The sequence below is a fragment of the Pithys albifrons genome, chromosome 8 (genome assembly GCF_047495875.1).
Source record: "Pithys albifrons albifrons isolate INPA30051 chromosome 8, PitAlb_v1, whole genome shotgun sequence".
Lineage (NCBI taxonomy): Eukaryota > Metazoa > Chordata > Aves > Passeriformes > Thamnophilidae > Pithys > Pithys albifrons.
In genome coordinates this window covers 19,555,360-19,579,888 of record NC_092465.1, presented here as the reverse complement: position 1 = coordinate 19,579,888, position 24,529 = coordinate 19,555,360, and the positions used below count along the sequence as shown (strand labels likewise).

Genomic DNA, 24,529 nt, shown 5'->3' with positions numbered 1-24,529 from the left:
CATATTTCATGAGTGGGTCATGTAGTAGACAGAAGTTTTCAGCTTTATGATGTGCAATGAGATTAGGAGAAAAAACCTTAATTACTATGAGTACCTTTTAGAAGAATTTCAGTTGAAAATTACTTCTATTCAAACAACATTTTAATTTTCAAGTTTATATTTTGCAAACTTTTGAAACTGTTTTCTTGCAACAGTAGGATCAGTGGTGTTACCACTTGTGTCACACAGAAACTTCAGCCCAGCCTAGAAGGAACCATTGTCTTCTTTGCTTTGCTGTCAACCACAACTGCTGAGGGTATCACTACATTGAGTTTAAAATGAGCAGCAGCTTAGAAGGGCATACACAGTCTGTGGTGAGTTTTCAAAAAATTGATAAATGTTATATGTACTGCTAATCCCAAAGATTCTTACAGTTTATGGGAACTCTAGGGCTGCAGCGTGGTAAAAGAGTTTCTCCTATCTTTTAGCCAGTGCATCTGGTAGTTTTGCTGCAGGTTATGTGCTGTCCAGCTGCTGCACAGACTGGCTGGTAGGCTGTCCCTTGTAGGCATTGACCTCAGACTTGCTCTCTGCCTTCCCCTCGAGACAGGTTTCTGTACAACTGAGAAGTCTAAGTTCAGATTATTCCTGAACCAGCACTAAATAATATTTAATGTCTGCACTGGGAGAAACAAAAATGCTTACTGTCCAAGAGTAGAGAATGATAAATTATGAGACTTGCTAACAAGAGAAAGCAAAGTAGCCGATACAGTACCCGCTCTCTTATGTCTGCGTGCCTATTTCCTAGATGATATCTAACACTGAGTGTGTGTGGGAAAGCTGGGGAAATATGAATTAATTAATTTTTTAAAATGCAGGGAAATAGTGAACATTAACTTTCATTTTTAAAAGCTATTTCTTTGTTCCAAAACAAATTTGTTTTCAGGACATTAAGTTCTATTTAACTCTCTAATAGTATTAGCTGTTTTATTCAAAATTTTCTTTCCCTTTTTTTTGACCTCCTTGGAAATAATTTTTCTCTGGTGTCTCAGCAGTGACATTTATTTTTCAGGGTTATATACTTTTCAGAATTCTGAAATGCAAGAAATTGCTTGGTTTTGGCAGTATTTCTTTTCCTTGTGATTAAAGTAATATTGATAATGATGTAAAACTGAAATTTCATACAATAGGTATATGCTTATGTATTTAAGTCTATACTTTGATGCTGAGGACAAAAATACAATGTCTCCAAACAGAGTGATGAGAATTTCATATTGACTTTTGTGTGAATTCTTGATTACTTAGCACTCTGGAAAAGGATGGCTTGTGCCTTTAGCTGTCTGTTCAGATAGGTTTCAGATAGGAAATATGAGCCATTTGCTCTCTTTCATGTGAGAAAAGATTGTGAAGATGGCTAAATAATGGCTGAGGGTAGTGAAACTGTGATTAGCAGTGTACTGAAGCCCACAAAGTAAGCAGTTTTCCTTTCTATTTAGAGGCCTGTAGGTCTGTGTTTCTCTGTGTAATGTTTCTAATTCAAGTGGCTTTGCTGAAGCAGTAATTGTTATCAGCTTTGGGGGATTAAAACAGGACAGATTTCAGGTTTTTTTAGACATTCACGTGTCAACCAAGTTAAAATACCATATTGCAGTGCTGTGGGGTGTCTTTCTACTTCTGGAAGTTTCAGAACTTTGTTATTAAAATCCACTGGCTTTCCGACTCTGTCGGGCTCAAGTTCAGAATGCATCCCTCCATATTACTCCTCTTCCAACACCTCTTAAAATCAGATTCTTACCTGCAAATTACTCTCTTTCAATTTGTGGCCTCCATTACAGGTTGCCTTGGTATGGCATATGGATACATTTTATGCCTGTAGTAGACAGGCATTCAGGTATGGAATCTAGGAGCCCAATCTGTGTGTGCTATTCAAACAGGGAGAGAAAGGGAATTGCTGTTCCAACCAGGATACAATCAGGTATAAGGAAAAATGCTTGGATATCACAAAGGGAAGGAAGACCTTTAAGGTGATGGAGTAATTTTGGTAGATGAGCAGCCTAACCACTGAAGAGTTATAGAAGGTATCTTGCAAAAGAAGAGGTTAAAGACAGCATAATGAGGGATCTTTGAAGATTTTCGTATCTGCTAATTGGGACTGGAAATCTTAAAAGTACAGTGTCAATGTAAATTTAAAATTTAAACAACAGAGTTAACATCTAAAAAATTAAATGCAAGAAAAGGAAGAAAGGCTTCAAAGACCCTCTGAGAGGAAAGCAGTCATCTGTTTTCTGAGAACTGATAGAGCAGGATAGCATAGCCCAAGCAACTACTTAGAATAAGGGTAGATTTTCTTTGATAAGGAGAAGGAAACTTGTTTTCTTTGTAAGCATGATGGAAAATATAGAGGGAGAGAGGAGAGGTGGTCGTGTTGGAAGAACAATAAGATTTAAACATAGTTTGTCTGTAAAATTTAGACAAGGGCATTTGACATGTATAAGAGTCAGATTCATTATGACTGCCAGTAGCACAGACACCACTAACCTCAGCAGCCCTCAGGCTTGGTTGCCTTTCTTGTGCTGAGCTGCTGTGTTAAGCACTCATAGTCTGGTATGAATCACTCCATCTAGAAATTGAAGACACTTACACCAGCCATGGCAGTGGAAGGAAGTCTGAAATAATTAAAACTTGGGTCAATTGGACTACATATAGGATAAATAGGATGTTTCTTAAGGGAGCTTAGAGACTAAAATAGCTACAGCCTTCCATTCTGCCTGCTTTCAGCAGGGCCCATGTGGCTTGAACAGTTCTGATACTATTCTGAAAAGATAAACTTCACAGGTGTGTGATCCCATTTACCTGCAATGTGAACATGTCTTGGCTGTCTGTTGCTCAGGGCAAAAACTAAAAGTAACTCAAGAGAGACTTTCCCGGAAAAGCTCAGATATCTGCAGACTTGGAGATCTGAAAGCAAGCTGTCTCCCTAGTTCAGGACTGCCTGGGAAAGGCAGTATCACCAGAAACACACCAGAAATATGGGAAGGTTCATGTTGCCTCAGAAGCAGCTTGTGGCAGAATGCAGTTTTGACTGCACACTGTCAAATATAGTACAGAGGTAGCCTGAGAAAAATAGGTAGTAAAACAGAATACTAAAATATTATATTGGTGCTGATGAATTTATGTTTTCTAATTTCAAAACAAGCATCTTAAAATTTGATTTTGTAAAATTTGCACTTTTTCGCTGAGATTCTTTCTTCTTAGGGGCCACAGTCACTAAGGGGACAGGCTGTGTAAGGTACCTAATCACAGTCTTATGCTTTGGCCATCTGTTATGCGTCAGACCACTGTGTTCTTCCTGATAAAAATGCCTCTTGCTCTGGACTCTCCCCTGGCTTTAGCTGTCTTTTACAGTGGTAAAAATTTTGATCTTGACCTTATATGGGTTTGGAATATTTTAGATATATTCACCTTTTCCTGCTTGCTGACTTGTTACAAGCTTCTCTGGTCAACGTATTCCCAAAGCCTCAGCCTGCAGCAAGCCCAGCTGCCTGGGAAGGCTCGGCCAGACATGAAGGGAGGGAGCACAGTGCATGGCGCTCTCTAGGACACACTTAAGGACAGTGTTAAGTTCAAGTCCTCCATGGGCTTAGCAGAAAGATGAAAAGATTTCATGTAGGAAGAAAAGTCTGAGCAAGAAAAATAAGAGAGGAAGGGAGAGCAAAAATTTTAATACCCTTTTTTTTTAAGACTCTCTTCAGGCTAAATCCAAGCCTCCCATTTTCAACCTTTCTCAATTTGAGAATTGCTGTTTTATAGCAGTTGTTTCCAATGAGATTATATGTTGTATGACATCACATGTTGTAGTATAAAAAGCATTTTATCATCCCACAATTTAAAGTATGAGAAATAATTTCCACTATAAGTGACAAAAGAAGGCCTCTATCATAATGAATTTATAAACACTACAAAAACCTTAATAATTAATTATTGAATGATGGATAATATATGTATATTTGCATGATTGCAATTTTGTGTATATTTACATGATTGCAATAGTACTTTTATTAATTTATCAATAAAAATGTATCTCATCTATCTTTTTTATGCATTAGTCATACAGCATTGAAATATCAGAGTATGTTCAGAAAAAGAAATTGCATCATTTTAGTATACATAAAGTCAGCTTATAAAATTTCAGTATGTAAAAAAAAACTAGAGGGAAGTATTTCTCTGGGTTAATGTGCCTCTATTTTAAGGTAAAAGAGTTTTAGTTGAAGATACATTTTGACCTAGCACAAATCAGAATTCTTCAAGGTATAACTCAAATGTATGAAATAGGTAAGAAAACTTAACCTGCATGAATGAGGTCAATAGCATGTTCTGAGAACAACTTCAATAGGATCAAGACTTCCTCTGTTATATTACAAACATACATCCTGATGCAATTTTAAATCATAGAGAAAACCAAGAATTTTAAGAGTAATAAATATGAAAAAGTAGATAAATAGGCATAACAAACCTACTCCTACTCAAAATTGCTAAGCCCTGAAAATTATTCTTTGTACTTTTCATAGGCTTTTTTCTCAAAAAAAAATTAAGATGTTTGATGTCTTTTCCGCTTATGATATCAAATCTCCAATTCGTCCTTGACTCACAATGAATGTAACATGAACATTTTTTAGCTTCTTAACTGTGCATGTTTCCCTCAGACTTAAATGTCTTTCGATTCCTTAGAGCCATGACCCAACAAATTGCATTGATCTTCTCTCTGACAGTGCTCACTGTTGACACACTTTTTATAAGTGGATATTCTCATCTCTGTGTAGTGCTGTTACTTCCATTGGTCTACCCTCACTCAAGTGCATTGAAAATGGGTTTTAAAAATGGAGTTCCCTACTTTGGCTTTTCACTGTAAGCTTGTTTATACAAATGCATCTAGGTTGTGTGTCTAAGGCCCACAGAAACATTATTCAGCTCTCAGAGTCTGGTGGGAAATGGTGCCCCGTCTTGAGCTGCATTGATCAGACCAGAAGTGTGACATGCTGAGGAATCTCTCCTCATTTTTCTCAGCTGGGTGTATTGTAAATCAATACCTGACTCTGGGAGGTTGAGTGGTTGAGGCTTTCTCTCATCTAGTAGAGTTAGAACTAGTTTTCACACTGGTCTGCTATTAGTGGAGTAAAGAGGTATGGGACAACAATGACTAACCTTATAATTAATCTTTAAACTAGTTAACATAATGCCCTGGGCACCTAATGCCAAAATACCATAAGGTATTAAAACCCACCATTATAAACTAAAAACTACTATGTAGAAAAAGCATTCCAAAACACTTTAATCTCTAATACATTAAAAATGACAATGTAGCAATAAGTAGTTTCAATCTTAAATGCAAAAGTATTTTCAGTCAATGAAAAGACAAAACTGTGGGTTTAAATGAGAATAGTTGAAAGTACTCTAATCACCAATGACAAATCCTACAAAATGGGTTAACTGTTATTTTTCAATCAGATAAGCTGAGATTGAAAGAGATGTAATTTGCTGTTAGGCAGATCTGACATTATTTGCTGTGGTCTTCAATATACTATGTTGATTCTCCTGTTGGAGTTCTCATCTTACAGATGGAGCCACATGGACAAATTCATGTGATGCAGACCTTGTAATCTATCCATGTCAATTTAAAGTAGAATGCAAGATAGAAAACTTTAAAATTATTAAATATCTTATTACTTCATTAGCTTCATTAATACAGTTTAAGTGTACATTTGATTTGCATGAGTGATATTTATGAGAACTAAAGATTTCAAACCCCTTTCCTTTTTTTTATATTTCTGTATCATGATTTGAGAATGGGGCAAAATAATCACTAAAAGTTCACTACAATTCTATGTTTAACCACATAGAAGTACTATATTTGATGAAGTAAATTTTGGTTGCTTTTTGGCAAATTATCTGATCTTCAGGTAAATACCAGAAAGTGGCTCAGAAATCGAATGACTGAATGTTTTTCTGAAAAAACTTTTTATCATTTCTGCTATTTTTAAGTATATATCAGTATTTCAGAATTTTCTGATTAATGTCTTTCCAATTTTAAGTAACATGTAGTAGCCAGTGCTATTCTCATAGTTTTACATATTTTCTGATTTCTCAGTACACTTCATAGCACTAAGTTAATTAATATTCAAATGTTCTGGACTTTTAACATTTAAAGTCCCTGCCCATAACATAGTCTTATTTATTTTTAAAAAGCACATTTTTCTTTAATTGTTCTTCTTGGAATTAAAAAAACCCTCTCAAAGTCCCAATACCACCAGATTTCATAGTTTATAATGTTATTTCTGTTGGCTTTTGACTGGATTATTTATTTTATCTTTACATTCCCATAGAAAATCAACATCCTGAACATTTATTGTAAGGTTAGAATACAAAATACCAAGTGACTGGAAACTTTCCAGCACCTCAGAGGGGAAAAAAAGAGGCAAAACTTCTTTTGCTCTAAAATGAAAATCAGTGTGGCTAACAGTCTGCACTCAGTGGCTTTCAAAATGCTGCTTCTGCAGAAATACTAATTCCTAGGCTCTGCCTTTCTTTGCTAATTCAAAACTTTTTCCAATAAGGCATTTCACAAAGGGTGGGGCAGAGGCTGCAGATGTTGCTGCAGCTTGTTGTTAACTATTTAATAGCAAGAACCATTACACTATCTCTAGGAATTTTCAAGACTGTTTTCGTCTTAATGCAATTGAAAATACTGAGTGCCATGTGAGAGCTTTTTGAATCTCAAAACAAGCTAAATATCTAATATTCAATAGAGTAAATGAAATATGCAACTATACCTCTAGGGCATAAGGTGTAGGGCTTGGCATTGTCATGTCTCAAGACCATGTCATGTATAGACATCTGGACACAAGACTGAGACGTGGTGGCATGAGTGTCCACTGAACGAGAACTTTCCAATAGCATATTGGTTAATTCAAAGCTTGTAGAAAATCAGTTCAAACCTAATCAGAAAAGGGGTGAGAGTCATTTACTTGTTTGTTTTTGGCCAGGTCTCTGTTTTAAAAGAAGTTTTATTACAGCAGTGATGTGACTTTTTAAATTTTTTTTTGAGAGCTATATGTATCTATAAAATAGTTTTTTAAAGTAAAATAGAAGTGTATCTGAAGGAAGAGATACTAATTATACTACTGTAAAGAGAAGTTGTTAATCTCCTGGTAATAAGCCATTTCTCACAGATTATTAGGAAATTAGTTAAGTTCAAAGCAGCTTACTAAGAAATAGCAGAATCCTCTTACTGTTGGTAAAAATGGTTGCTCATTCGTGTGTTCAGAATCCCAGAAATGCAGGGGGACACGTGGGGAGAGCTGCAGATGAGTTCTGAAACTTAACAGGATCAGAAGTGTGTGGTGAGCAAGGACACATTGCCTTGCCCATGTAAACAGCAATACAAGTGTGAGGTGTGTACAGACTTGTCTTATGTGTAACATGACATTAGCATGGGGCATACAAATTACTTTGAAAAACACTTGATTCACATGTAGCCCATGTATTTGTTGCATCTTTAAAACCTGAGATAGGCTGAGTGCTGCAGAAGGGGCTGATGAGTGCAGGAGCCATACCAGTCATGCAGTGGCAGTGGTGCTTCCTTAGGCTGTGCAGCTGGTTTGTGGTTTGAGCATCTCCATGCCTTTCAAACACCATCTGTGAGATGGATCCCTCACTGCACTGCAGTGACTTGGCACAATACCCTGCTTCCAAAGCACAGTGGCGGGGCTGTTACTGCCTCCTCTCTGCACTGTGCACAGCCATGTGCTGGGACATGCCTTGAGTGTACAGTGAGTTAAAATCAAGGGGGTAAAGTTTCAAAAGTTTTACCTTTCATGTGTGTCTGGATTTCCTGTGCAGTATAAAAAGTATTTACAAATTTCTACACTCTGGGGAAGTTTACCACTTCCTAACAGTCCCATCACTGTGCAGGTAAACCAGAAATTCTTTTGGTTTCCTTAATTATAGTTGATTTTTTCCCCTGTTATCTTGTATGTTAAACATGCTCCTGTTGTTCCTGCATCGGCTTTCCTGCCTCAGGGAGACCTCAAGAGTGAAATCAGTGCTTGCTGTCCAATCTGTTTGCAAACAAGCATTGCAAAAATTGTTCAAAAAGTAAATATTTTTGCCATCATGTCTTTCAGGCTTCTGGCCTTTTCATGGATCACATAAGACAGCAAGTATCTGAATGCTATTTTTGGGGTTAGGCAACACACAAAACTAATAATTTGAGTATGGCAATGTCTTTCGGTTTGTTAGCTCTGCAAATTTGGCATTGTTAGAGGGTATGGAGCAATCTGTTTTCCATCAGCTTTTATTTCTTCTTTCCCAAGTGTGGTAATATGCCAAGACCAGAACTTAAATCTTGTCTTAAATTCAGTTTTACCTTAATGTAAAATGAATCAGTAGCATTACGTAATGTACACTGCATAGCCTACATGGCCTTGTTTATTGATTTAACTGAGGAAAGGTACTATTATGTTTGCTAAGGTAAATGGAATCAGATGTTTTGGAAACAGATGTTTAAGAAAATTAATCTTGAGTTAGTAATGTATATTGGCAGTAGAAGGGGTCAGTGCTTTAATCAAATGAAAGAAAGCACAAAGATTGCTGCTCTGTACTGCAGTCATTTGCTGCCCAAGGTACACTGCAGGAACAGAGTAAGCATGGAATTCATTCAGCTTGGTAGCAGTCCTGTAGTTCTAAGCTATTAAATGTGTTTGCTGAGATGGAGTAGTAACGCAGCTGCATTGTGACTTATCCCATTAAAATATTTTTTTTCCTTTCTATGCAGCTATGTAAGTAATTTTGGCTTTTTTCAATTTTCTAAAATAGAAATTACTTGCTTGCAGTGAAAAGAATTAAATTAGCAAAGCCATAAGCAGAAGAAACTTTTTTTTTAATCTAAAGCAAGGCAGATTACCTATATTTTGGTTTAGATATAATTACTTAAATTTAAAAATGTAATGAGAATAGCAATTTCAACAATGAATACATATATGTAAATAATAGAGATGGACAATATGCTGTGTCCACATTATGTGGCTTTCTGATTTCTTCTAAACAAGACATAAGGACAGGGCTGAGAATCTAGGTTTTAAATCTAAAGGAAAAAAGGTTGCAGTGGTCAACAGTTCGAGAGTTCACAGGGAGCATTCTGGTTTTACCTGCATTGAGATTTTGCTTGGCTAGTGGTCCTGTTTGGGTAAGGCTGTCTTAGTTAGTTAGTTAGTTAGTTAGTTAGTTAGTTAGTTAGTTAGTTAGTTAGTTAGTTATATTGAGAACTGAGGCTTGTATATTCTTCCTGAATTAAAGACATTAATTGTGAGTGAAAACTAGAATCAAACTCTCTTTTCCCATAGGTAGTGCTAGGGGTTTTTTCTCAGTGATGAATGCATCTCCGGTGATTTTCGACTGACTTTTCTCAAATAACTTTACCAGATATAACAGAGAAATAGCTCTAGGAGCAGGGATCAGAAGCCATGATTGCCTTCACAAATGAAAGCTTACCATTAAGATGCAAAGTTCATGTTTTCTTAAAGGCTCTCTTTCTATTCCATTTATCTTGATTTCATTCCTGCAGTGATGGCAGAGAACTGCAAAGAGAGATCAGATGGTCTGTTGCCCGTGGCTGTGTATGAGTTTTGCTGACTGATGGAAAATGTGGCTTTGAAATCCCTGGAGCTAATGAGGGAGTTTAGCATAAATACTCATGTAATGAAATGTAAGCTAAGCAATTGTATAACAGTGTGGGTATCATAGACATGAGCTGTATTTCCTCTCCCTCTCTGTTCATCTTTCTGGCTGCTGGGCAGCCTAGACTGAGCACTAAACTGCCTTCCTAAATCACATAGATACCGCCTGGATGTTTGCAACTCTGTGGCAGACTAAACAGTCATCCTCTCCCTTCCTCACTCCCCTTCTGTGACTCTTTCACTGTGTGAATAACCTTGTTGTGTGTCAGCTTAAGTAATGGAAATACCCAGCAGCAAAGCATAGATTTTCACTTGAGCTGATATGTACTATTTGGTTGCTTCCAATATTTCAGGTAATTTATTTATAGCTCAGTGCATATCTATGTACCCTATTCTGATTTCTGCAGAGTTAATGTACCCACCCTTTATTTAAAATTAATACACATTAAATAAACACAGTTAGGCAAGTCCTAATGCATACAAGTCCTCGTGCCCAGATCTGTGTTATCGATGCTAAGAGGGAACATCAAGAAGATGGTAAAAAAATTATATGGGAGAATCCTATTAACAGTCTGGTAATATGCATGTTTTCCTTAAAAAGCTGTCCGTGAGAATTGCATTTAATTTTATATATGAGCTAAGAGAGTTGTAAAAAGTTGTATAGTCCCAAAATTCTTATTTGGTTTCTGCCCTTCTGCCAAATGTATTGCTTTGGATACCCTACCTACTTTGCTACCTGCAGTAGCCCTAAAATACAGACAAACCGGCCAGACACAGGCTTGGTTCTGTAAAGAAGGAAATAGGGATTTCTCCTTAGCTAAGGCCACACATAGAAAACTCCAGTGGTTTCTCATACCTTCCTTCCTCTCCTCTCGCAAATCCACACTTTGAGGAAGTTAATTGATATTTATTCTGTATGATAAAAGACTAGAATCATAATGTCTAGTTGATAAATCAAAAGTAATGAGAAACTGCACCAATCAACAATGAGAAATATTGTAACATAGAGATCTGGACTCTGTGAATTTATAGGTAGATTCACTAATTTATCTTTCTTTGTAGCAGTTAAATTTTAATTCATGGATGTTATTCCAGGAGATCAAACATCAAGGCATGTTGCAGCTTTAGATTTAGATGTATGGATAATATAAAGAAATTTACTGGCTAAAGTTTAGGTATTTGCAGCACTGTAGTTCTACATATATGCTAAGGTCCTCCTGACCAACCTCTCCAGAAACTCATCTCACTATTTGCTGTGAAGGCATGAAGAACATGAAAGCTAACAGTAAATTAGATGCTTATCACCTTAGGGAATAATCTTGTTGAAGCTTGTCTCTTTTTCAGAGTTATGCATCATTTAGTTGACTTCCTCAAGGGGTAATGTGTAGCTGATTTGGAAGCATTGTTTGACGAGGCACCATCTCTTCATCTAGTTGCCATTATCTCCCTCTACTTTGCCTATAAGAATTATTAAGGTGAAATTTGAAGACTATAAAAATGTGCAGATGCTCTGCGGATATTTCATAGTTCAAGTTATTTTCGACTTCAGTGTAAATCTAAAATTACACAAGTTGTACAGTAGATCACATCCATCAGGGAAATGCTGAACCAATTGTATGTGTATGTGTATAGCCCAGATGGTCTGTGTGTGCATAGTTAAGCCAGCATAGTTCTGGATTCTTCAGACTTAATATGCATGGGCAGATCAACTGTGCTTTGCGCAATTACACAGATACACCTGAACAACTTGTGGCTTATTCTGCTTGTGGTCTATAGAGGGTCAAGTCCATGCACACGGAGTGTACTGAGTGTGCTCTGCAATTACCTGGCTTACAACAGTGTATGCTACAAAGTATATGTGAATGTAGTTTGCCTGGGAAATATCAGAAGAAACACTGTGAATTTATTCTCAAACGTTCTGAGTACCTTATTTTCCAAAGTTTGAAATGTTTTGCCTACTGATAAACTGACCATAAGAAAATCTCAGACTTGGAAATATAGAAGGAAAAAAATCTCATTCCCTCCAGGAGAGTAGGAAAGAACTTAGTAAGTAATCTGTATTTTGTGTATTTGTATATTCTTTCCTATGTTGAATTACTAGCGTAATGCTAAAGAAAAAAAAAAGTCCATTTGTATCATCTAAGCAATCTATAGTTATTCAATTAATATTTAATAAATAATTTGTAGAAATCAGTAGGATATAATTTGATTATTTGGCCTGGTATCAATTTTTATCCATCCCCATCACAGATAAGTGAGAATAAATTCATTGACTATAGTAAAGGAAATACAAACCTATTAGTTAACCACTGTGATATGACAGATTAAAGTTATTTGGGACTAAGACTGTAGTGAATTCTGTATGTATTTAGTATTGACTTCAATTTATAGAATATTTCTATTTGCAATTCTAAAGACTTAAAATCATGGAAATGCATGAAGAAAAGGAAAGTGTATCTAGTGTATAATATCATCCTCTAATCTGCTAAGTAGAGGATAAAAGTAGGTAATCTTCATAAAGCCTCATGAAACATTTTGTTAAATTCAGCCCACTTAGATTTAGTTACATCTAAAGGTGTAGCTGGCTAGCTCCATGTACATTTGACAGACCTGGGAGCATTCTAGGATTAATTATAGAAAAATCATGTAGAGTTCCTTTCTATAGAAACAAATACAGGTGTTATTAGAAAAGCCCACAGCATTTTCTGTTTTTAAACTCAGTGTGTAAATACAGTAGCTGAATCAAATGTTTTTGCAACATAACTAATGGCTGTGAAGCAGCTTCTTTCTGTGCACCTGCGGGCAAGTCCTGCGGGCTTATCTCCCAGTCCTGCATGCCAGGTGGGGACACTCACTGAACTATAAGTTGATCCTGACACAGCACCCTCTGGTTTCAGACCTCATCTCTACTGACTGCTCACATTCCCTTCCTCTTCAACACATGAGATTGCCCTTGCTGCTGTCCAGCACCTCACTCCCACTGTTCCAGGACTCGTTTGGCTTGCTGAGCCCTCACTGGCGACTCTGGCAGGGAACACCGAGTGCTGTGTACAGTAGTGGTTTCAGACAAAGAATGAAATTTTCAAAGGAAAAATGGCAAAGGGGAAAGCCACCCTCCTTGGTCTCACTAGAAGGAGGAGAGGGAAAGGCAAGCAGGTCTGTGTAGACTCATTTGCTGATGCCTATGAGAATTGCACAAGAGAAGAGAAGGTCTTAGTCCCCTCCTTTGCCTGATAAGCTGAACAAAGAGAGCCTGACTGTCTCTTCTCTCTTGAGTCTCTATCTACCTGAAGCCCACAGAGCTGATTGTATCCCCCTACAGCTGTGTCTCCTGTAATATTTGAATAACGGCTTAGTATGGGATCTGTTTTCCAAATTGCAGTGCCACTTATGGGGATCCGTTTGGGATCAGAAAGTTTAGTGATGTGGCAGGGAGTTTTTTTCTCCTACTTTCCCAGTATCCACAAGGTGTGATGGAAGTGTAAGAACAATGTCAGAGTGTGCAAACTATGAGTTTGTAACCGTTCAGTAGTTATGTGATTGAAGCGTTCGTTCCCAGGAGTAACCAAAACCATGATACAGGGGAGCAGAAGGCTGTCTGGAGGACAGTCTCTGTGTGGAGAAAAGCAGGATTTTACATCCTTTTTCGTTGAGATACATTTTATTATATCCTTTTCCCCCTATTGGAAACAGAATAGGATGATTCCTTTTCCCTTAGAAAGAGGGGAAATTGGTACTGAACTGGTTTGGGCATGAGCCTATACTCTGTATGGGTGAGTACTTTGTGTTTTGATAAGGGATTAGCTCACTTTCATTTTTTTGAAGTGAGAAATTTGCCACCTTGATTCTTTAGAAGTCATTCCTCTGTTTTTGGGTGATGATCCTATATATCTGTGTGTAATATAAGGGGTTTAACTTTTGAGAAATCAAGAAAATTGAGTTTGTAGAGCCCATGACAACATTGACCTCTCTTTCTTATTTTATCCACTGTACTCCAATACTCAGTACATACATGTGATTAAGATGTTATTGCTCATCCTGCCATTATTAATCTAGAGAATTTGGGGGTTATTACCTTACATTATTTGGTGACCTTCTTTTTAATTTCCCAGCTATATTTTTCTTTTTGCTGCGTTTATTTGTCATCTAACTACTTATTCTCCTTTTTGACTTTTCCATAGTAGAAAGTTTAACCCCATCTGTATTTGCTTCCCTTCCTGCTCGTTTCCCAGTAATCTGTTCTTCTACCTATGATTTATTTTTCTTTGTTTTCATCTCTGCATTTTTATACTGATAATCTTCCCATTTTCCTATTTTTAGATTTTTGCATTCTTCATTTTCCCCCTTGATTATTTCTACATTCATTTACAGTCTCCTCTTTAGCCATTTATTTCGCTCTGTTTTCCTCATATTTTATGGCTTCCCTGACTTCTGGGGTTTGCTGTCTTTTAATTTGTTTTAATGTGTTTTCCCCCAACCATCTCTTGTATTCTTACTTCTTTCTCATTCCATATCTCTAGCTAATTTCAGTGGCTGCCAACCTGCACTGACCCTTGAGTTCCCTGAAAGGCTGACTCATCATTTCATAAGGACTCCTGCAATACACATTCAGGCATGAGGGATATATGCACCATTGTGAGCCCAAATATACATTTCATCTGTATGTCTGGTATCATCAGAAATCTATTCAGCAACATGAAAGATGCCAGATTTGTAGTTTTAACAGGACTTCTGTTTTCCAACACCCCCTCTCCCTCCAGTTTTTTTCCTTAGTTGCAATATATAAATAAATATGTATATTAGAATATTTCCAGAATTTTCCAGTTACAGATATTGAACAAAGAACCAGATACATAGTAACAGCTAATCTGAAATAAAATGAGGCAATTGCTCTTCTTATCTAGAATAATTACTCATACAAATACTTACTTGGAATAACTACTTTAATATTTCATAATATACAGACTTGATTTTTATTTGTTTGGTAGAAATATCTTCTTTCTGATACTGTTACTGAACTCAATGAAAATTTCTGTGTTACTGCCGATGAACTGTGTTATTTATAGCTACCTATGTAATCCTGATTGATTCCAGAGGCGTGTGAAGTGGTCATAGTAGAACTAAATTTATGAGGAAAGAAAATATTTGATTATTCTTAAACACAATGCTTTTCCTTATTTGGAGTAAAAGACTGTTATAGTCCTGAAGTTGAGAAATATTTGCAGTTTCAATAACTAGCGTATGAACCACACAAGTGCTTCTTACAAAGGTCAAATCACCAACTAAACTGCTTGCTTTATCTTTATTTACATAATTTCAATATTGTGTATTTTAATGTTTCAACATAGCATAAACAAAAGCATTTAAAAAGAAATGCTATATCTTTCTTACTTGGTAATTTCAACCTATTTGTTTATTTTCTGCTTTCTTTTAGTATTTTCCTATGCAGAAGAATAAATGGTAATTAAAATGTGCAGGATGAAAAGATGGAGCAGTCAGTGCTTGTACCACCAGGACCAGACAGCTTCCAATACTTCACTAGAGAGTCTCTTGCAGCTATTGAACAACGCATTGCTGCAGAAAAAGCCAAGAATCCTAAGCAAGAGCGTAAAGACGATGATGAAAATGGGCCAAAACCAAATAGTGACTTGGAGGCAGGAAAAACACTGCCGTTTATATATGGCGACATACCTCCAGGAATGGTGTCTGAGCCCTTGGAAGACATGGACCCATATTACATCAACAAAAAAGTAAGTCTAATATCAATCCTGTTCATATGCCAGTGTTTAGAGTGCTTTATTATGTTCATATCATTTTCGTGGAGTGGATCGTGTAGTTACTTCAGTATGTTAATCTGCAGCCAGAATCCATCCACCTCAATGGTTACTAACCTTCCACCCTTTTCTTTTAACTTACACCAAAATTCACTCCTTTGCTATAATTCAACTTGTATCAGAGAAATATTTATATCAAGACTGAAACATAGTATGTGGTCTTTGCCTATAAGCAATATATAATACCTATACAAACATGTATACATAATGGGTATATACTTAGTGAACTTTAAAAAAGTGAATATATATTGGAACTGAGTACATCAACATTCTCTAAGGTTCTTCAGATTTAAAACTGACAACATGAACCAAGGCATAGCATATTTTGTTCCCAGAAATCTGCTTTGATAGCAAATTCTTGGGAATTCAAAGAATCAATAGAGAAACAAACAGATAAGCAGAAAATATACAAAAGAGTGTAAAATTGAATTTCAAATTTCTGGTGGAACTGGCCTTGGAAAGGCCTGGAATCCTTTCAGGATGATTCTGTTGCACAGCCTATATGCAGCAGAAAAAGTTTGTGGTTTATAGCAGTAGCTAGATTGGGTGATCCTTTATTTATTGGATTCTGTGATTATAAAAACTCTATCAATATCGGATTTATTTTGACTTTCACAAGCTACTCTGTTCTAGGTGTCTCAGCTTGCTAAATTTCATGTGATTTATGAGTCCTATTTTGACAAGAGAGAAAATACTATATGAAAGAACAATATTTTTATCTTTATTATTTGATGCCTCTGAAAGAGCCTTTATCTGCCATTCACAGCATATGAAGATTTATCTTTAAATCACAGTTCTACTTTTACAAAGATAAAAGATGTGTTTCTATAAAAGCAGGCTTTGTAGAGTTCTGTACTAATTGTGTCTGTTTATGATACAATATCCCATACAATTTTATCCCTACCTGCCCACAGCTTATCCTGGACCTTTATAGCCAAATCAGTCTGTCTTGTGTGTCTTACAGTGAAAACAGATACACGAGAGGTATGACCTATCATAGATATGCTTCTAAAGCCCTTAGAAATAGAAGACCCTTTCGATCCCTTCACAAATGGAGCTGAAAACTTATTGCATCAGCCAGGTTCTGATGATAGAATTTAAGAAGTGAAGAAAACCAGATGAACATATTCAATTCAGTTTCTGTACTATTTGAAAGGAAGAATCTTTTTATTTGCACACTAAATAACTTTAATGGGCCAGTCACGTACCCTCTGGGATCCTCTTCTTTCTGCTGAAGTCCACACATGCTCTCTATGCAAATGCTTTAATCTTCTACAGGACAGAAATAGAAACAGCCCTGTCAGTCTAAGACAAGAGAAAAATTTCTTACATGCTGCAATTCTCTCTATTTTTGCTTCCTTCAGTAAGAAGAAAATAGACTTTCCGAACAGAAATTCAACACCTATTTCAATTTTACATAAGTAATTTCACTTTAGAATATCAAATTTCCAGATTTTCTTATCTAGCTATATGTGAATTCTGGAAATACTTTTGTCATGTTTCACTTCTATTTTAAAAGTACTGGAAGTAGTTGAAGTTCCTGCAAGTCTCAGAACAGGAAATACTTCAAGAAAAGCCTGAAGCAGAAGTGAACATCTCCAGGAAGATACATAGGACTCTTAATGCTCAATGTACTTATCTCTTTTCCCCTCTCTGAATTACACTTTGTAAACCAAGAAGTCCATCAGCACGCTCTCCTGGAATGTAACAGTGTGACACTGCTGCATGTTCAGTAGAGATTTGATGTTTCTGCCTGGGGAAGCATCTGTCTGAAATGTCATGGATCTACCAAACCCCACCAGAATGGAGGAAAGCCTTTATTTCCAAGAAAGGGCTAGGACAGGTGTATGTACTATCAGATGCCACCATTGCTCCAGACCTCTGTTAAGATCTCTGCATAAACTGTAGCTGATTTATCAACAGGAACTGCATCAATTTAGCTTTCAGACTTTCAAATAGGGAATGGAAATGGTTGCCCACAGCACTTACCAAATGACAGTAATGAATGCCATCATGGTGTTTATTTGGGAAACCTGTTTAGGATTTTTAGGACTATCTTTTTTATTACAAATTTGGGTCATGAAGCAAATCATCATTTGCCTCATATGCAAGTATTGCATCCCACTTGCTGGTGTTTGGGGTTTTTTTCCTGTTTTTGTAGCAAGATTGATCAAGCTCATTGTATTTTTTCATGCACTGAATGTTGTAAGGTCATCTAGTGTTTTGCATTTCATCTTTGGGACTGCTTTTTTCTAAACAAAAGATTTGTTCATGCCATGCTTTGTTAGAGTTTAATATTGAATAAGACAGGAATAAATAAATGCATTGAACTGATTTGAGAGCCCTAATTTATGCCTAGGGTAGGCCTGGGATGAAAAGTTAAAATGTGAAAACCTGTTGAGAGAAGAAAAAGCAAATATGTATACTAATTTTATGGTTTTGTAACTGTATGCAAAACCTACCACGAAATAGGACGTATTCATGTTCAATATTAATCTGAATTTGAAAGAAAAATTTAAAAATTGACAACAGAGCAGCCCATTAAAGCAGTTTTACACACCTGACAGTATTTTTGATTTACAGGGTATCCCAGATAGTCTGAATGCCAGCAACTGTACCCTGGAAGCATAATTATCATATTAGAATAGAATACAATACTGGTCTCATATACTTATGATTTCATTGTAATGAAATGCTGCCAGCTGTGGTGGCCAATAATGGTGGTCTTTAGAACTGTGAAGTTTAGCATTCTAAAGGGTGGCAATACTTTTTTTTTTCAATGCATAATTGAGTAAAAGTGAACTGGAACTTTGTTCATTTTTTCTGTTCTGCTTCTGTGTAAGTGCAAATAAGTATGTTCCAGCATAATAGTGACTGTCTGTTCATGCTCATGCTGACATCACAAAGGATCAGTGATGCTCACATCACTGTCTATAGAAAAAAGATCAGCTGGAACCCCCTAAGATTCTGACCTGTGGGCATGAATCAAAATCTGATCCACTTGGTCTCATGCTTTAAGGGCTGACTCTTTTCCTTTAAACCTTTCTGCTACATTAAAAAGGAAGGAGAGAATAGGTGGAACTAAAGGGGTAAAACTTTATTTTCCTCCTGCTATAACAGAGATGTAGCAGTGGTTTTTGCCATTCCATGCCCTGCCTCTTGCCAGAAGGATATTGAGTGATGTCTATTAGAAAAGATGCCTCCTTTTGTGCTGGCACTTGGTAATATCAATCCCTAATCTGATCAAATCATTGACTCCTGTGTTTCATGTTCTGAGTTTAAAAAAAAAAAAAGATTCTGTAAAATTGCTTTACTTTGTAAAATCAGTAGTGGTGAATGCACTAGTGATTTTAGAAATTTTCATAGTTGCAAGTGAAAGAATTTTAAGTGAAAAGTGCTAACAAAGCAAACAAAGACTTACTAGAAAATATGAATGCAAAAGATAACCACAAACCCAGGAATGGCAACTTCCCATATGCCATGAATCTCTTGTTCTAGCTGCTGCAGGAGTTTTTCCTGAAAACTGGGGACCCAGCTCAATCATATGTTACCTTCTGTCTTTCAGAAGGTCCTGTGAGGTTTTGGATGGTGTTTATTTAACTGTAGAAAGTGGAAATGCAACTGGGTAGCAGTCAGCCTGCTAAATGTAGCCTTCCAGAAACTACATTTAAAGCTAACTAGGAGGAAGGAGAGGAGAAATAAGGTTTTGTCCCAAAAGGTTCTCAGAGACCATATCTTTGATCAGTATTGACTATTCTCTCTTAGCTACATCTTCTCAACACTCCTCCTCCTCCTTTGCCCTTCTAAGAATGCAGTTTCTGGCTTTATTTCAAATATGGCAGAAGTTACAGAATTGGGTTTTAGGTTACAGATGCAAAAGCAGCAAATCAGGGACTTCTCTTCAGGGAATTCTTTGAATTTATATTCACAGTCAAATACTTTGAGTGTGAGGCAGGTTTGTGCCTTTACAAAAATGAATAAAGTACTTCATAAAACTTAAGCCCTAAAAAGTATACATAATCCTTCATACACGAGCATTAATCTTACAATGCGTTTAGAATTCTTTTAGCTTTCCTCAGTGTATGTCTACTTTGTCCTAACAGCTTTGGGTACAATTCTTCATGTTCATCCACTCTGCCTACACATTGGCTTGCATCTGGGTTGGGAATGGAGTGAGAAATAGCAGGCATACCAGGGAGGTAAGCTTACACAGGGATTGGATATCAGCTCTTATCTGTATTTTTTAAATGAAAATTCTTCTTCAGACATAAGATACACTTTTAGATCATGTTTAAGGCTAGAAGTCAGAGGACCAACAGTGTCATTCTGAAAGCTCGAGTCACGAAGATGCTTTGAGTGAAAAATTTTAACAGAGTTAGGGAATTTATGTCTTGTTGGTTCTGCTTATGCAGGGCAACAGAAAGTAGAACAGCTAAAATAGCAGCAGCTTCCAACTGAAACTGGAGCTGTGCCAGCATGCTGTTATTTTCCATAAGGCATGTCAGAAAATAGATGTATGTTTAATACGCTTGTGTTCAAAGATTTTTAAAAAAAATGTAGGTTGACTAAATGTAGGTGGTGTAGTCTTAGATACAGAGTTAGTAGGGAGTGTGATTTTTATTGCATTTTTTCAACTACCTTACAGCTGCAAAAGCAGAGAGGATGAGTTGGAGGCTCCTGAGATGTGAGTCTCGGGGGCTGGGGACAGACCTGGGAGGAAAAACTCACCTTCCCCCTCGGGGTGTGAGGCTTTACAACATTGTGAAAAAAAAATCATTCATCTGCTTGGTTGCTTCAGTAGTTGAAGTGAAAGCTTCATTTAAGGTCAGGTCATCAGCAGGCTGTTGTTACCTGTAAGCCATAACTGGAAATGTCCCCAGCTTCCTATGCAGCTTCTCCATTTCTGTGTAGGGAAAACAAATATGTATCTTACACTATTCCTACATATCCTGAGTTTGGACTCAAGACAGTGTAAATTCTTGACTAGTATTGTCCCTTGTTCCTAAGGGGTTTGGTCTGCATGGGAAGAAGCCAGCAAGTGAGCTGGCATTGGAACAACTCTTCTTCAGGGTTTAATCCTTGCTTTTCCTCTGCCTTCAGTACTTGTTATCTGTAAAAGACTGGTGGTAACCCTCATCTCTGCATCTCTCTCCAGCTCCTGTGGGCTTCTAGAGATTTCTATATGTATTTCATGGTTCATACATGCCAAGATTTCCAAATCTCAGCCAACTGAAGGATTGTCCTCCTTGAACCTTATTGACATATTTTCTCTGTCTATCAGACTTCACAGAAGTAATTTTATCATTCACTTGCTTACAGTCTTGAAGTGATGCTTGATGTCCTGGGCACCAGATGCAACCAACATACCCTTTCCCACACTTCTACTTGCATTCCAGTTTACAGCTCATTTTGTCAGCAATGTAATGAAAATCAAGGAGGCTTTCTCATAGACTTTCTCACAGCTTAGTTGCAAAATACACAAGTCTGACAAAAAAGAAAAAAGGCAATTTTAGACATTTCCCTTTCATTTCATTTGAATTTAGGTTATAATCCTTGCATCTTCCCTTCCACTGGATGCAGATGTCTTCTGAGTTACTGAACCTTCTGCAGCGTTCATTCTTTTCTGATTGATCTTGCAATTGAAGAGCAGCTTAGTAACACAAAGAAACCTGCCAGTCCACATTTGCTGTGCTGCAGTGTTCATGCTGTTGCAGCCAGGATGGCCTGCAGTGGAAGCAAAGTAATGTTCCTGCTGTTGCACTCAATCCATGGCACAAAGACAAAGAAACAGACTAGAACAAAAAATATGAACAAGTAGTTATTCTATTAAATCAGTTTTTAGAAAGATTTCTAGTTAGTAAGACAAATATATAATTAACATCCACAGGTGATATTTTCCTGCTTATGATATTTCAAACAGGAAGAGAGAATTTTCTCTGGGAAAACATAAAATTGTAATTTTCAGTTAATAATTTTTCCATCTTGTTTTTTCATGAAGCACATGTAAATGTATCATATTGCTACACTGAGGTGTTGAATGAAGAAGTATAAAAACATTAATGAATTTAATAATATTTTCATATGTCAGGTATATCAGGTAAGTGCTGGAAATAATTTTTATTTTAAAAATTAGTCATGAGATTTGTGTATTACTTGTTCAAAATTTACAATTTTGGTGATTGGTCACGTGGAACAGTTTTTAAATGAGAATTTACAGTGAATAAATACTTAAAAATGTTTTTTCTTTCTCTTTTGCAGACCTTTATAGTATTGAATAAAGGGAAGGCAATCTTCCGATTCAGTGCCACCTCTGCCCTGTACATTTTAACTCCCTTCAATCCTCTTAGAAAAATAGCTATTAAAATTTTGGTACATTCATATCCTTTTTTAGTGGTTGCTCAAAATGTTGCACACTGAAAATAAGAAAACACGTAACTATTTCATCATAAATAGGCCATCATTTTTATTTTACAATTGAAGACTTACAGTAAGGTTTTACAAATATAAGAAAATATGTATATATTAGATACATGCATTGATTTTTGAATCAAATTATTTTCTTGAATTTCACTTATTGTACTGTAGACTTAATCCATCTTGATTATTTTTTCAGAAAAGCTTCTACAGATTTATTTTAAATGGAATTTTTCTGCATCTCATTCTTTCATGTGCTATGAAGCCCATTCATAAAATAGTTACATCTAAAAAAAAAAAAGGAAAAAGTAGTTTGTGCTCACGAGTTCCATAAGAGTTCTGACTTTTGCAAGCAGTTAGAAAAATATGCAGCTGCTCAGGATCAGCCAGCTCAGGGTATGTTTGTACTGCCTCTTTGGGGTCCTTCTGGGGCCATCCTCAGGATCAGTTTGATCTGTGTTTCTGGAAGCCTGGCTCATGCATGCTGATTCTCACATTCTCAAACCTGCCCAGCTGTACCATAAGCCTCTGCCAAATTCAATGCATTGCCAGAAAGCATAGGCAGCATTCCTGCAGGCGGTTTGCAAAGCATCTGTACATGCAGATGGTGGACAGATTGGGGGACCATAAATGATTGGATGGTGCATGAGGTAAAGTTTCAGACTGACATGTGGGATTGCTGCCTGATGGTCATAACAGGTTGATGGGAATTTCTAGTGGATGCAATTTTGGTACACTTGTTTTTTTGAAAAACCTCAGGACTGGGAAATGAACTTCAGTGTGACAGTAAGAATTTCAACATTGAACAAGTTGTCAAATGCAGAAACTTTATTATTAGAGACGGCTGGCAGAATTTTCTAGGTCTTTGCAAAAAGTAAGAAACAAGGCTGATGGTTGCTGACTCAGAATACCTTTTCCTCTCAGCTCCTGGAAAGTTAAAGCAGTGAGAGAAGGGGGAAAAGTTGTGTGGAAGAGTCAGGGAGCATTTGGGGACAGTAGCTATGGGATCTGACAGGCACAGTGGTGGTGATGATGAGAAAGCACAGCCAAATACTGTCAGTTTGCAGCCTCCAATGAATGCTCATCCGTGCACGCGACAGACTGATTTGCAATACCTTCCAACCTTGCTGCTGGGTGAGCTGGGGGTAATCCTTTCACTGGCATACTGGTTATTGAGCTTGGTCTTGGTTTTAACTTTCTCCGAATTGTGCTCAAAGAGTATCCAGCTGGTCTTCATGGCAGAGATTCTAAGAGACAGTATGCAATTCCAATGCTTTTCCTCCTATCTATTAACTGCTTATACAAGGTTATTAACAGCTGCTTATACAAGGTTAGCTACCTATACAAGAAAAGATTAAGGGGTAAAATTGATTATTGTTTTTAATAATATTTTGACTTTTATTGGTAAATTCTACTGCCCTCACATTCTGTGGTGGATGTTTGGCATTTGGTCCTTTGTAACAGAAATGTACCTTTCAGCATGAAAAGCAAGTGTTGAGCACAAGGAAACAGGCACATCAGTTGGAAACCCTTCGTCTGTATGTCCTCCAAATTCTCAGAACCTCTGTACAGGAGACTCTGATCATATGCACCCAGACATGCAGGCACATGTCGGTCCCCCTGCAAAGAAACAGAGTGTGTCTCTTCTAAGTGCTCACAGATGTTCTCTACAAGTATTCTTCCTCACTGCTGGTACCTACCGTAATACTGGATACAGGAACTGGTAACAGCATGAATTTATCTCTCTGCTGACTCACCTCCTAATAATCTTCCTTTTTTTTCTTTTTTTTTCCCTTTTGCTTGCCTGACTTGAGTTAAAGTAGAGCATGGAAACTAAGGGGGCAACACAAGAGTGATGGGAGATGGCCAGACTTTGGCAATGAAGAAGGATGAAAAGGTGAAAATAGGTGGAGTGTTGAGCAGACAAAAAAAGGGAGGTGGCAGTGGCTGGAGCTGCAGAGTGTTAAAGAATGTTAGCAAGGAACAGGGAGATGCTCTAGAGAAAATGTGTAAGTACCCCTGTGCAAGTCTCTGGAAACTGAAATTACAGTATTCCTCAGTGTGGCCTGACTGCCAGCAGGTGTCTGTGAAACCAACTGGCAGTGTTTGGTTTTTTCAAATGTCCATCTTCCACTAATCGGCACAGGCGATAAGAGACTGCAGCTGCTCCTATAACTGATTAGCTGGAGGCCGTGTGGTGCCTCTAATCCTAGCGCTTGCCTATTTGGGAAGAGCATGAAAAAGACACTTCATTTCCATGAAGTCACTATAGATCAGAACTGTTTACCTATGTGTATAATAGAAATAGTAAATTAAGGAAACATTGAGCTTGTAAATCAATCACTCAAAATGTGGGAGAAGACAGAAGAGGTGCATGGATGTTGAATGTGTCAGTTATGTTTGAGATTCCCATAAGGGAAAGCATGGTCAACATTTATGTTTCAAAGGATGTTAGTCCTCACTAAGAATCTACTCCCTTGGAGAGTGAACAGCACTTTGGCCCTGCAGCTCACAGATGTGGCAAGTTATGTACAGAGTGAGAAATTTGCAAGGGCCTACCTGTGGCCTTTG

General features: G+C 37.1%; 1 protein-coding gene across 1 annotated transcript in view; it reads left to right on the top strand.

Annotated features, from left to right (window-relative positions):
* Positions 1-24,529, top strand: part of LOC139674848 (sodium channel protein type 1 subunit alpha-like) — a 96,554-nt gene that overhangs the window by 14,474 nt on the left and 57,551 nt on the right. Inside the window, 2 exon segments of the mRNA XM_071561698.1 lie at positions 15,145-15,460; positions 21,803-21,921. Coding sequence (XP_071417799.1) covers positions 15,197-15,460; positions 21,803-21,921 — 383 coding nt within the window. The 5' untranslated portion in view covers positions 15,145-15,196.